The sequence below is a fragment of the Candida parapsilosis genome, contig 005807 (genome assembly GCF_000182765.1).
Source record: "Candida parapsilosis strain CDC317 annotated contig 005807".
Taxonomy (NCBI): Eukaryota; Fungi; Ascomycota; class Pichiomycetes; order Serinales; family Debaryomycetaceae; genus Lodderomyces; species Lodderomyces parapsilosis.
Genome location: NW_023503280.1, coordinates 1,147,109 through 1,160,409, shown reverse-complemented (window position 1 = coordinate 1,160,409; position 13,301 = coordinate 1,147,109). Strand labels below are relative to the sequence as shown.

The window sequence follows — 13,301 nt, the reverse complement described above, 5'->3', positions numbered from 1 at the left end:
AAGACGGGTGTGTAAAATGTGATTAGATTGATGCGGTGACGGGTGAATGATTGTGTCTATCCTGGATCAATGCGTTGTAGTGAAGCTGTGCTTTGTATCAGCATTTGATTGTCTCGTTGAAGAATTGAATTGAAGGTAAAATTATATGCAGGTCGAATAATTTTGTGCTCCGTTCATAGGGCATAGAGAGGTACTAGAAGTGACAAAAGCACTAGCTTTTACGTGATCAACTAGGGTAAGACTATATTGAATATCCTATATCCTCTATTTGAATTGTATCAACTAAAACTGTTTAAGATGCCGTCTTTTTCCGTTTGATTAATTGTATCGCCCTGTAAGTGTCCTTCAAATCATTGAGCTTTTCAGCAACAACAATAAGACTCTTGAACCAATCAATCTCAACTTGTTGATAACTGGCTAAACCATTACTCTCCGCTGTGCTGCTGCTTATTTCAGTTTGCAAGTCTGCGTACCGCGACATTGTTTCTAGTGCTTCTTCGCAAGTATGTATTTTACTTCTCTGTGGTTGATGCAGGAGTGCTTGATTAGATTCGTCAGACAGGCTCTCGTCAACAGGAAGGTCAGCTGTTTCCTGTGCATTTGGTTCAGACTCGAGTACGGATGCCGGCGATGGTGATGGTGATTGTAATCCAGATGGAGATGAAGACGATGAAGATGAAGAAGATAACGAAGCTGGTGTAGATGATTTCGATACCGGGGAAGACGACTGGTGGTAAAGTCCTGATGAGGAAATAGTTGAAGACACTGAAACAGGTCTAGCGCGTGAGCTGCTCTTTCGTCTTTGGGGTGTCTTGTTCTTCAGAGACAATTCAAGTGGATCCAAACCTACAATTGCCTCACCGGAGGAGGTTCTATTTGAAGTCGCCAGCGTTGGTTTGAGTTTCTCTTTCTCTTGGTGAGATCTTTTTGTCGGTGTTACGGGTGTGAAGTTGACACCGGGAAGTTTTTCAAACATTTTCACTCGCTGAGCCTCATTATATTGAAGTTTTACTATTTTTGATGGGGAATTTGGATCAATGGGCCTATATTCGGGGCGGAAAAGCAGGTTGGCAAAACTGTGTGGACTAATTGGTGGGCTCAACTTTCCACTGTTTCGATTTGATTCTGGATTTGTTAGTTCGGGCGCCCCCCTTACGAGAGACGAGAGATCAGATTTGATGGGTGACACATTTTCTAGCGACTCACCTTGTTTCTCCATGAAGCCGGACTCTATATGGATGTCTGAGCTGGGATCCGTCAGGTTTGGTGACGTTTTAGGTTTGATTGCGGCAAGATATTTCTCTTTGTTGTAAGCCAATGAAACAAACTTTTGTAGTGGAGTAGTCACATTGAAGGGGGTATCATGAACTCGATTTGCAGTTGTGTTCGATTCCGGTTTGAGTGTACTAACCTTTTCAGTACTGCTGCCACCATTCAATCTTAAGATGTCAGTATTCTTCAATTTCAACGTGGTTGTATACAGTTTTGCATGGTCTGATGTAGGATTTGGTGAATTGCCTGGGCTTTCTTTCAACAGTTCTGCATTGGCTTTTCCCAAAGAGCCATTCTTCTTTGCAGTATCGTATTTTTGTTTGTTGTAATGTAACGAGACAAACATAATATGGTTGGCGGCTCTTAGACAGTGTTGACTTTCCCAATTGTAATGATATATAATTGCAAATTGGGACTGCGTAGATGATTGAGGAAGAAAATTAGTTGCCAAAAAAATAGAATGCGACGAGAGAGGAAAAAAAATTGAATCTACGCTAGTGGCACCAGACACCAACAGCGCCTATCTCTACAAAGAAAAAAGAGTTCGCCATAATGACAACTACACTGATTACATCCACCGAGGACAACAAACCACTAATCCAAGCAGCAGAAAAAGTTGCCAACTTGATTGAATCATTTATTGAATTGGGTGTTCTCGTTCACGACAATCAAGGAACTCCTCAATCCAACCTCGCATTGTCAAACAAGATACAAACTTTGACCAATCAATTGAAAACAGTTTCTCACAGCGATGATTTGAGAGATCGATTGATTCCTGTTGATGTAGTCTCGTATATCGAAGACGGGAGAAATCCCGATATTTATACAAGAGAATTTATTGAAGTGACAGCCAAGCTGAATGCTAAACTTAAGGGCAAAATGCAAGGGTTTGAAAAATTAGGAAATATGTTGAGTGAGAAGTTAGCCCAAGAGTATCCAAGGTTAGAAGATGGGCTCAAAGATGTTAAGAGTCGCACACATGGTGAAAGTTGAGTTACAGTGATTGTTTAGGTGGATGCAAAAAGTATGTAACCTGTCACTTTAGTGCCAGACTTGGCGTGCGGTGCAGTACTGCACAATTCTGGGTAGTGTCAATTCATGTTAGTGATGCGGTGGATCATGATCGCAGAACAGTGATATGCTGCTAGAGTGGTTTATTCCCGTGGCAGCTCGCGCCCATTTGGTAAATTAGACTTCGCATGTGAGCCTATCCCAGTCGCGTGTATGTCCACACGGTACGAATCTTTAAGTTCCTGTGTTATGCACCACACTTTCAAGTTCTTCCGTAACCGGAGTGGTGATCTGTCACAGTTGAGGGAACCGAATTTGGCATACAGTGGAACTTGCCAGAGCAGTTAATCTGTTTGATGTTTTGAAGTTGGATAATTATATAAAGAGAGTTTGTGCGTTGTGTTGTGGTGGGCATCAGATAAAAGCTGTTGCATAGCCGTTAGGCGTGTCATATTCTTGCTATGAGAGTCATTATTAACAGCATTGCACGACTGGGTTCGTTAGAATAATGCTCTTCTACACCCAGGGAATGGTTATAAATATATTATTGAATGGATCTAGCTGTCCAATGATCTAAGATGTATCAATTGATTAGCAAGTTACAATAATTGTACTCAATCATATCTCAGTAATTTTACACTCATTTTTAGGCTCCATGATTAGCCGTGCGGGTTGAAAGGATGACGTCAATATATACGTATATTAGGCTATATCGAAGAATGATCTTGCATAAAGAATTAATAGTCTCGCGTTTCATTTCGTAGATGGTTTCTATGACAGATCTTTGGGGTTTATTATAAATTTTGCTGTGTGGTGCTGGCTGTTGCACCTACAAACGGAATATTATAAATGATTTATGACTTTGAATTGGTAGCAAATAGGGGGCCCGCTTTTTGTATCTTTCAACATGTTGTCACAGAGTGATTTGCAGTTGAGATTGCGTTCTCTCCAGTGCTGAACACAACTAAACTTCATGCTGGTGGGCTTTCACTTACGCACCCCTTTTCTTTAACAAGAAAATGAGCGCCGTCACCATCGTAATCTCGTTGGTTTTTAAAAAGTTTGGAGCTTCCATTGAAATTCACTATGCACCGCCAAGCAACTATGTTTTTTACTCCTTCTGCTGCTTTGTATTCTTTTACAGATTGAAATTGCGTGGACGTTTGTGTAACCACTCGTAAAGAATTGATGAACAAAAAGGACAACGTGGAAAACTACAATATACGATTGTAGAACAATCTGTGTAACATCAACTTTTGTAACTTTCACTTTAAGCCCATGGTTGACAGAGCCAGCAATTTAATCAAAAGGTCAATTACAAGTAAAGTCTGAGGGTTTGTTTAATTGCTTTCCTCACGCGTTTACTCCTCGGAAGAAGAGTTTAAAAAAAAAAATAAACTTATTGTATAAAGGAGGTGGTTACAAACCTTTGCCCAGAAGTAAATTCGCCAAAGTCTAGCTTTCTATAATAGAAGCTCAACGTTACTAGCAAAGTAGCTGCAAAGCTCCTTTATAGGTTATACTCAATGTTTCCCCTTCCAAACGTGCTCGAAATTTACAACGCAGCTGAAAGACAGTGTCAAGCTTAAACTAATACATATTGAAGCTGAAATATTGAACCACAAATACACAATTTGATGTAGTCTTGGGTAGCAGGTTCCCGTGATGATCATACTACGGACTCAAAAAGTTTGCCGAAGGTAGCGAAAGGAGTTGCTCGCCCGAAACCAACATTGAGAAGAGCTTAACCTGCTGTAGTTTCAGAATACTAATTCAGATAAAAATTTTAAACTTCGCATGAAAGCGTGCATGGTGGTGTTTAATGAGATGAATGGGCATTGTCCGTTCCACTTTAAAAGATTAGAAAACTTTAGCTTTGGTTAGAAAGTGTAGAATATTGCACAAAAAAGAGGACAGTTGTATTACATTGTGATTGATGAAATACAACAGCAACTACGATGGTTATAGTTTCCGAAGAATACCTAATTCGGTGCACGCGGACATTATTAAAAATGCAATGGAAACCAGTCCGATATGTAATCACGGTTAAATGCTTTTTAAGGAAACAACACGTTTGTTTTGGGAACAGACACAAAACAATAAAGCACTTGGACAATGGGTTGGGTTACACTCATTGACAAGAGAAGAAGGTTTGAGAAAAAGTGGATGAGCTCCGTTGAGTTCATAACCTTTGCTGCGGGGTTGAGTATATGCTTCCCTTTTTACTCCTCCCTTCCATCTTTAAGCTACTAATGTTTACGAAACAGCTGGATCACCATTTAGTTCAAGATGTTAGATCTCGAATGATTTTTTTTGACGTACATCATACACACCGTGAATGCAAATGTACAAAATTTGGCATGTTCGATCATCGAACAAACTTTACTTGCTATGTGCTATTTTCTTATTGTAATACTTTTCTAAGGCGTATAATCAGATGAGCCAGTACAATGCATGGTCTAAGTAGAATACAATTAGAAAAAAGTTAAATGACAACAAACATTGTGAATGAAAGAAAGTAAACATCTTTTCCCCAAAGAGGACAAAATAGCTTCGCTGGAATATTGACAAGATGCAAAAGCGTGGCTGGCTAAAAACTGTAAACAAAAAAAAAATCAATAGCACAAAACTACCAAATATTTTCTTTCACATACAATACCGAATGAAAGAGGAGCATTCTATATACCACACCATTGGAATTACTCCACGACACACTACAGACTTTAATAAGTCTTTCGAGCAAAGTCTCTTTCGAACTTTCTGTACTCGCACTTTACTTGCTACTACCGTTATGAGTAGAAGAGATGCTTTCATTTGATTGGTTATATGCAAGTAATGCTAAAAGCTTGCATTTTTGTGTAGCTACTTCGAATATAGTCTCGGCGTTTGTGCTATGTAGCATTTTCCCATCAAAAAAATAAAATAATACACAATAGTCTTGTCTTTTGGCTTTCCACACCAAAATAAATGCGTTGGTGTGTATAGTCCTTTTTACCAGCATTGGAGTATATATAATGCATACTCTCCTTTCTCCATTGTTGTTGACACTTCTATACTGCTACTTTTTTTTGACATTTCTCCTTCGATTTGCATTTACGAACCACAATTTGTCTTTTCGCAGCCTATCATTGTATAAGTCGTTGGCAACCAAACAAAACCAAGTTCTAATCTCCCCCACAAAGACTGCCCCCCCCCTTTACCTTTTCAACAAGCAAATATTAAGCATCGGTGAATCATGGTGTCGACGAAAACAAGTTCATTGCTTCTAGTCGCTTTAACCTCTTTACTATCAAAAGTTAATGCTGCTGATGAAGATACCACGTCCTACGATGGAACCACAGTTGTTACAGTTACTCCACAGGCCACTGCCACAACTACAGTACCACAAGTTGTAGAGGAAAATGGTGTTGTATACATATGGACCAACGAAGAAGGTGTCTTGACTACAACTACGGTATTCACTCAAACTACAACTTTAGCTGCTGCTGAAGCCACACCAACTGATGATGACGATGATTCGACAGCTGAAACTACTGTTACTACTCCAACTGACGATACTTCGAGCAGTGCGCCAACCGCTGAATCAACTTCGCCAAGTACAACCTCATCTATTTCAACCACTTCTGCATCACCACCGCCAACTTCATCGAACGTGTCATCTACTGCCAAAGAGACTGGAGATTCAGACTCCCCCTCATCATCCTCCTCCCCAACGGAGCAAAACTCTTCATCAGAAGATAAAACTCCATCTTCAACAGTTGAAGATTCTTCGTCATCAGCTCCAGTCACTTCCGCCGCCTCTGATGCTCCTTCAGCTTCACTTGCCGCTGGAAACAGTGTAATCATTATTCCAACCGATGTTCCTGAAGGTGATTACGAAACCAAGACTATAACAACAGATACTGTATTGGAAAATGGTGCAACCGCGGTATTGGAATTGGTTGTTTTATACACATCTGTTTGTGCTGCTTAAACGAGTCAACTGGCTCCAAAAACACTTTTCGGTTCCTTCTGATAGAAGAGTTTCTTATTTTTTTTTAATTATTACTGGTTTTGTATAATATTCAATTGTGTATTACTTTTTTTTAATTTTGAGCTACTTCAATACCACACCGCTCAATCGCTATCACTCCAGTCTCCACTTCCTTTCTTCATTTTATTTTTTGCAGCTTTAAGTGCTTCTTTACTATTGCGCACCTTATCCTTAGCTTTTTCCTTCAACATTGCAATAATCATTAACGTCTTTTTAATCTTGTACTTCGTCTTTTCCTTCGTTACAATCGCCACAATTTCAACAAGCAATTTCGCCTTTTTAATCTTCTGTTTGATAATAAAAGCCGTTTTTAAAATGATCAATTTGGTCTTGATGGTGATCAAAATAACAATCTTTTTTGTCTTTTTCAATATAGCAACCGTCAACTCTTTAAGCTTCACCAACAAGGCAATAGTCTTTTTCTCAATTATCCATATCAACTTCTTTAATTTGAGGATGGGGAGAATAATCAACTTCAATATTCCTTGAGCTTCAAATTCAACATCACCTTCAGCACTGGGGACAACAAATATCGTATCGTCATTCATCACCATGTTCTTCACCCCTTCAGCTCCCAGTTCAACATAAAGACTAACTAAAAACAAATTGATAGCCATGTTGGGTGATGCACTCTTCAATATTTGACTATCGGGGTCAAATTGAATAACCATTGTGGCTCTTCCTTCGTCATCACCATTACTATCGATATTATCAATGTCGTTTTCGGTAAATGCAGCTAAACCTGCTTTTTGAAAAGCAGAAATAGTAGCCGCATTTTGATCAAAATCAGCCTCTTCATCTATGTCATTGAGCCAGTCCACCCGTGAAGTCATATTCAGTTTTCCAGTCATAAATGACCCAACTTCAAATTCAAAAAAAGTCACGGGATTCAACGACGAAAGAATCAAAGTCTCATTAGTCTCAACTAAATGGACAATAGTCTGATTAAACAGAGTCTCCAGTGTCGACACACTCAATTGTTGCCACAATTGTGATGATTCAAAATGATTATAATTGTAAAACCTCCATGAATGAATATCATCCAGTTGTTCAAATTCATGAACCAAATGTTCTTCCTCCATAGGGTTCAATAATTGAGTAACATCACGAGTTTGCTTGGAGACGGTGTAAACTTCTGTATCGGAGACAGCCGCCGTCAACAATGTCGTTAGTGTGAGTAGTAACTTGGCGATTCTCATTCTATTTTTTTTTTGGATAAATGTACAACCTAGATGAACACTCTAATGTGACATAACAATTAAACTAGAGTGGTTGAAAAATTGTGGTCTATCGAGCTTCATAAAATACAATAACCAAACACACATAGGCGCTATCTGAGTATGCATAACAAACTTTTCAAATTGAAATGAGTGGGTGCTCTTTGTGTATTACCCAGCATAACAAAATTCTGCTGCAAAAAAAAAGAAGATGCCCCTTTGGCCTGAGGCAACGACGAAAAAGACAAATAGATGGATAATAGTATTACACAAGCAGTCTCAACTCTTCTTCAAATGAAGGAAGGTACAATCACAATGATTCATTGACCACCAAAAAGCTTCTCCTTTGTTCTTTCCGCCTTCATCAACGCCTCACCTACTTTAGCATCCACCTTGTCATTAATCTTTATTTTTTCCATAATCATCTTATCTACAATCTTATCTTTTGTCATCTTTACCTTTGTGGCCACATTCTTTACGTCGTAGTCAATTTCAGCCGCCGTTTTAATAACCACTTTTTTAATCAGTACAACAACAACAACAGTGACGTCGACTGTCTTCTCCGCCACACCCAGCGCCGTATCCTTTACTTTGACTACCACAGCTGTTATTTTCATCTTCATCGCAATTAACACCTTCTTTTTGAGCAACATGATTATCTTTTTAATCAATAAGAAAGGGAGTAGAATAATTTTTTTGATAATGAGAAATGGTAGACAAATGAGAAACTTGATGAGTAAAAGCAACTTTTTCAATAGTTTGAGCGGAAGTAAAAGCAATTTCAACAACTTCTTAGCCTGCATCTCAAACTCCTCGTCATTGTCGGATCCAACATCAATTGGAATACTTCCGTTTAGAAAATCTGCAACTGAAAAATCTTCAACTGCGTGGGTCATGAGTAAACTTGTAAGTAGAACGTTCTCACTAATGGGTGAAGGTATTTGTAGAATGTTTTCTTTTGCATCCATCATGAGCATAGTTGCAACTTCATTCGCTGGTAAAAGCACATCCAATTCATTAGCATCGTCATCGGTAAATATACCAATCAATTCAAGATCCACTTGGTGAAATGTGGGCGGATTAGGAGATGTAAGCACCAATGTTTGGTTGGTTTTGTTTAAATGAATCACCGTTTGATTAAAAGCTCCTTCTTCATTTGCCATCTCTTCCCATAAATGTGATTTCGTCAAATGAGCTTCATCGTAAAAATACCATGCATGCACTTCTTCTTGATCAATTTCATGAACAACATGCTTCTCATCGAGGAACGAACCAGAACGAGCATATCCTGAAGCTTGGCTTACCGTGAGAGCAGACCCAAGTATTAGGTGACAAAAAACTCGCATGTCGTGGGATTGACAAGACGGATAACCACGAGAGACAGAATCTCGGGAATCATTTGCGTAAATATATAAATACAAGCATAACAAATTATATTTGGGAGAATCTGTTTCGCCGTAAATGATTGCAAACAAATATGGTAACACATAATGGATTTTGGAGTCATTGGATTGCCCATACGATGGACCTTGTCAACGATTGAAGACCAGACACTGAAGAAATTCAGGCCGACTCTCACAAAATGGTTTCTCATGCTTCAACTCGTTGACATTGAAGAAAAGCAACCCCAATTTTTTATACTTGTACAATGTGTAGATATCTTCCCATTTCCCCTCTGTCCAAAACCCAACACTAGCTGATTGTACACCAGTCTCTGGCTGCTTTGTTTTGAAGATATTTTTGACCCTAGCTAACACCGATTTTGCTTTTTGCTTTTTCTTCCAAACAAGTTTCTTCAATCGTGCTTTGGGGAATGAGGTGAATTTCAACTTCTTCTGGATTTGGATTGTTTCCCCTTGGCTAGCACGACAAATAACAGTATTGCTCATATAAAGCTTTGTTCCCAACCCGTCAAAGCCGTAATCACTTGCTAAGCTCACCACCAACAATGAAGCCCCAATTGTTAGTCCTGGTGGTGTAGAAAGTGAGTAACCTTGGGCATCAATATAAGTGATACTGGACGTGTTGTTCGCCATCCGCACACATCCCGTGACTGGAACGGTATTTAAAAACGTATTTGCATCACCAGCTGCAAACTCATAAAATGTCAAAGGATTGGTTGATGAAAGTAACAACGTTTCTTGGCTCTCATTCAAGTAAATGATTGTTTTATTGAACTCCGGGGTTGGTCCTTCTAAAGTGATCCATAATTCTGATGATAGTAAATGCTGTTTGTTAGTGAATACCCACTTATGCACCTCTTCTTCTTCAACCTCATAGACTCTATGCTCTTCCATGGGGAAGGCTCTTGTTCTTGAAATGAGTAAAGCCACTATGACTATCTAGAAATACGTGGACATCCTCATTTCACTGTGAATATTTCACCTCCTGGCTACAAGGAGTCGTTGTTTATTCGGTATGCTGCTGAAGGATGGTAATTTTTGAAAAGAAAACTTTGGAAATAACGGATTTTTGGACGAATCAAAGTGAATTCTCCACTTCTGTTTTGCAGTTGTTTGCCATACATGTCAACCAAAACCTAATTGGCTTGGGTTGTGCAAAACGACTGCATTGTGGTCACCCTCATCCATTTTCGACCTCTTTGCTGATCTGAAAAGGAACCTCAAAGGAAAATGCCCTTCAGTTGTGCCCAATGAAATGACACTTCCCAAGGGGGAGGTGGGATGTCCCCTATTTTACATAATTCCATTTCATGATTTTGAATCTAGGGATTCTTCTTCACGATGAGAGTCGTTTCGAGGCAAAGCTTGGTTTTGCTCAAGTTTGACGCTTTGTCTTTTCATTGAAAAGTTAGTCCTAGCTTCTGCACCCTGATGAATCCTCTGTTGGAGCACGTCTAATTTGTGTTGAAAAATGAGGGTCTCTCTCGCTATTACTGCTTGTTGATCTTTGAGTGCTAATTCCAATTTCTTGATTTCATCATTCTTCTTCTCAATAATGTTTTGAGAAAGGGTTAGATGATTCCTCAAATCCCCGTTGATCATTTCCATTTCAGTCAACTTATTGTTGATATTGTGCAATGAGTTTTCCAATGTGAATAGTTTTCTATCTTCCTCATGATCATTCTTCAATTGTTGCATTTTTAATTGTAAAACAACACTCTCCAACTCGTCAATCTTTTGGTCCCTTCTGCGTATCTCTTCATTTAGTTGGCATTCATTGACTTTCGCGGCTATAGATGAGATAGTTGTTGTCATTAATGTTTGAAGTCAGTAGTTCCAAAAGTGTCTGTTGATTGTTTGTTTACATTTCCCGCATTTTTTTCCCCTCCACTAACATGTTTCCATACAATCACTACAGAGTCAACTTGCCACATAAACACTGTCCACTAGTCTATAGCCTCTTCAAGAAATATGTTCTAGAACGCAATGGGGTACTTCTGGGGAGCTCTCTGGACACCAATTGAATCAGCAGAGCCAGTTTCGAACTTTAAAATATAAGAATACAAGCATTCAGCTCGTCAATTGTCCTCTCCCAAGGAGTTTGCGAAGTACGCCATACTTCAAAGTGAGCCACTGGCTTTTATTAAACTTCCTTAGTTTGCCCCGGAAGAGGTTCCTTGTGGTAGGTGGTATAAAGATTTAAAGTGCGGCTCAGGCTGACTCAAAGAAGTCAGATTAAAATCGGAGTCAAAAAAATCTTTACACTTGTACAACTTTATTGTCTTATCTTATCTACGACGCTAACGGTTGAATTAAAAGCGATGTGATATTAAAGATCTACCTTTTTTCTAACATTCTATTGATGATATTGGTCGATGATGTGGTTGAGGAGCACTTCAGGTCATCACATTACCACTATGGAAAAGAGCTTTCCAATTGTGGAAGTCAATATATGAAAAGATGTGATATCACGTGCAAATAAACAAACAAAAACCGGAAATTGCAATTTATAATCAATTGTTTTTTTTTTCTTAACTGAACAGCGTTTAATTTTTTTTAATTTTTTTTTTTTTCAATTGACTCACACGGGTTTGCATTGGACACCATCATCATCATCACCATTTTGTTGTTTAACATCGGAAAAAGCTGTTTTTCAAATTCTTTGAAAGAAAAATTTTTCAATTTGTTTAAAGCTATAAATAGTCAATCATACAATTGGAGTATATACAGATCAGGCTAGAAAGTCAATCATTTCAAGTTCATTAACTCATTTACATCATGACCAATCCTCAAGATATCGCCAATGCATTCAAGAGTGCAGTTAACATTTCCGGCTCCCCCAATGCAGTTTCGACTTCACCAACCCAATCGTACTTGAGCCAATATGTTCCGTCGAAACCAACTAAAGTATTGAAGCCATTCTCTACTGGTGATATCAAGATACTATTGTTGGAAAATGTCAACCAAACTGCAATCAACATCTTTAAAGGACAAGGTTATCAAGTGGAATTTTATAAATCCTCGTTACCAGAAGAAGAATTGTTGGAAAAGATTAAAGACGTGCATGCCATCGGTATCAGATCAAAGACTAAATTGACTGAAAAAGTTTTGAAACATGCCAAAAACTTGGTTGTTATTGGATGCTTCTGTATTGGTACAAACCAAGTTGACTTGGATTTTGCTGCCAAGTCAGGTGTTGCAGTTTTCAATTCACCATTTTCTAACTCAAGATCAGTCGCTGAATTGGTTATTGCTGAGATTATTACCTTAGCTAGACAATTGGGAGACAGATCAATTGAAATGCACACCGGAACTTGGAACAAAGTTAGTGCCAAATGTTGGGAAATCCGAGGAAAGACTTTGGGTATCGTGGGTTACGGACACATTGGATCTCAATTGTCAGTTTTGGCCGAAGCTATGGGTATGAATGTCATCTACTACGATGTCATGACAATCATGTCATTGGGTAACTCAAAGCAAGTGGGAACTTTAGATGAGTTGTTACAAAAGGCTGACTTTGTCACATTACACGTCCCTGCAACTCCAGACACCAAAAATTTATTGAGCGCACCACAATTTGCCGCAATGAAAGACGGTGCATATGTTATAAATGCTTCCAGAGGAACGGTTGTTGATATTCCAGCATTGGTCCAAGCTATGAAGGCCGGAAAGATTGCTGGTGCAGCATTGGATGTGTACCCACATGAACCAGCCAAGAATGGTGAAGGATTGTTTAGTGATGATTTAAATGGTTTTGCTAGTGAATTGACATCATTGAGAAACGTCATTTTGACTCCACACATTGGTGGTTCAACTGAAGAAGCTCAATCAGCTATTGGTGTGGAAGTTGCCAACGCATTGACCAAATACATCAATGAAGGTACATCTCAAAGTGCTGTCAATTTCCCAGAGGTTTCTTTAAGACCATTGGATTTGGACCAACAAAATGTTGTCAGAGTATTGTACATCCATCACAATGTTCCAGGTGTTTTGAAGACGGTCAACAATATCTTGTCCAATCACAATATCGAGAAGCAATTCAGTGATTCACAAGGTGATATTGCTTATTTGATGGCGGATATCTCAGATGTGGATATCAGCGATATCAAGGCATTGTATGAGCAGCTAGAACAGACTCCATATAAGATTGCCACCCGTTTATTGTATTAAACAAAAGACGCTTTTATAGTCATGTAATTACCTTTAATATAGTATTTTTTGATCTCTTGTATCAAGCCATGAAAGGAATGTTGGAGGATGGCACACGTGATTGGTAGCAAGTAGGACAACACTTTTTTTTCATTTTTTTGGTGGCAACAGAGAATCGAAGAAAAAAGTGCCAACCCAAATCACCTTCAATTAGGA

General features: G+C 38.8%; 8 protein-coding genes across 8 annotated transcripts; 3 read left to right on the top strand and 5 right to left on the bottom strand. All coding sequences in view use genetic code 12, as the record gives it.

Moving 5' to 3' along the window:
* Positions 1-292: 292 nt before the first annotated feature.
* Positions 293-1,618, bottom strand: CPAR2_805180 (uncharacterized protein; the record flags this gene model as incomplete). The annotated part of the gene is made up of 1 exon (XM_036808402.1): positions 293-1,618. The coding sequence occupies one exon, from the start codon at positions 1,616-1,618 to the stop codon at positions 293-295; it is 1,326 nt and encodes a 441-aa protein (XP_036665142.1).
* A 206-nt stretch (positions 1,619-1,824) lies between these two features.
* On the top strand, positions 1,825-2,265 carry MED10 (mediator complex subunit; the record flags this gene model as incomplete). The annotated part of the gene is made up of 1 exon (XM_036808400.1): positions 1,825-2,265. One exon carries the CDS (start codon positions 1,825-1,827, stop codon positions 2,263-2,265), a length of 441 nt encoding a protein of 146 aa, XP_036665141.1.
* A 3,253-nt stretch (positions 2,266-5,518) lies between these two features.
* CPAR2_805160 (uncharacterized protein) lies at positions 5,519-6,256 on the top strand (the record flags this gene model as incomplete). The annotated part of the gene is made up of 1 exon (XM_036808399.1): positions 5,519-6,256. One exon carries the CDS (start codon positions 5,519-5,521, stop codon positions 6,254-6,256), a length of 738 nt encoding a protein of 245 aa, XP_036665140.1.
* Positions 6,257-6,399: 143 nt separating this feature from the next.
* CPAR2_805150 (uncharacterized protein) lies at positions 6,400-7,515 on the bottom strand (the record flags this gene model as incomplete). Its single annotated transcript, XM_036808398.1, has 1 exon — positions 6,400-7,515. One exon carries the CDS (start codon positions 7,513-7,515, stop codon positions 6,400-6,402), a length of 1,116 nt encoding a protein of 371 aa, XP_036665139.1.
* Positions 7,516-7,853: 338 nt separating this feature from the next.
* CPAR2_805140 (uncharacterized protein) lies at positions 7,854-8,879 on the bottom strand (the record flags this gene model as incomplete). The annotated part of the gene is made up of 1 exon (XM_036808397.1): positions 7,854-8,879. One exon carries the CDS (start codon positions 8,877-8,879, stop codon positions 7,854-7,856), a length of 1,026 nt encoding a protein of 341 aa, XP_036665138.1.
* Positions 8,880-9,065: 186 nt separating this feature from the next.
* On the bottom strand, positions 9,066-9,830 carry CPAR2_805130 (uncharacterized protein; the record flags this gene model as incomplete). Its single annotated transcript, XM_036808396.1, has 1 exon — positions 9,066-9,830. The coding sequence occupies one exon, from the start codon at positions 9,828-9,830 to the stop codon at positions 9,066-9,068; it is 765 nt and encodes a 254-aa protein (XP_036665137.1).
* Positions 9,831-10,244: 414 nt separating this feature from the next.
* KIP4 (Kip4p) lies at positions 10,245-10,751 on the bottom strand (the record flags this gene model as incomplete). Its single annotated transcript, XM_036808395.1, has 1 exon — positions 10,245-10,751. The coding sequence occupies one exon, from the start codon at positions 10,749-10,751 to the stop codon at positions 10,245-10,247; it is 507 nt and encodes a 168-aa protein (XP_036665136.1).
* Positions 10,752-11,714: 963 nt separating this feature from the next.
* SER33 (phosphoglycerate dehydrogenase) lies at positions 11,715-13,106 on the top strand (the record flags this gene model as incomplete). The annotated part of the gene is made up of 1 exon (XM_036808394.1): positions 11,715-13,106. The coding sequence occupies one exon, from the start codon at positions 11,715-11,717 to the stop codon at positions 13,104-13,106; it is 1,392 nt and encodes a 463-aa protein (XP_036665135.1).
* Positions 13,107-13,301: the final 195 nt, after the last annotated feature.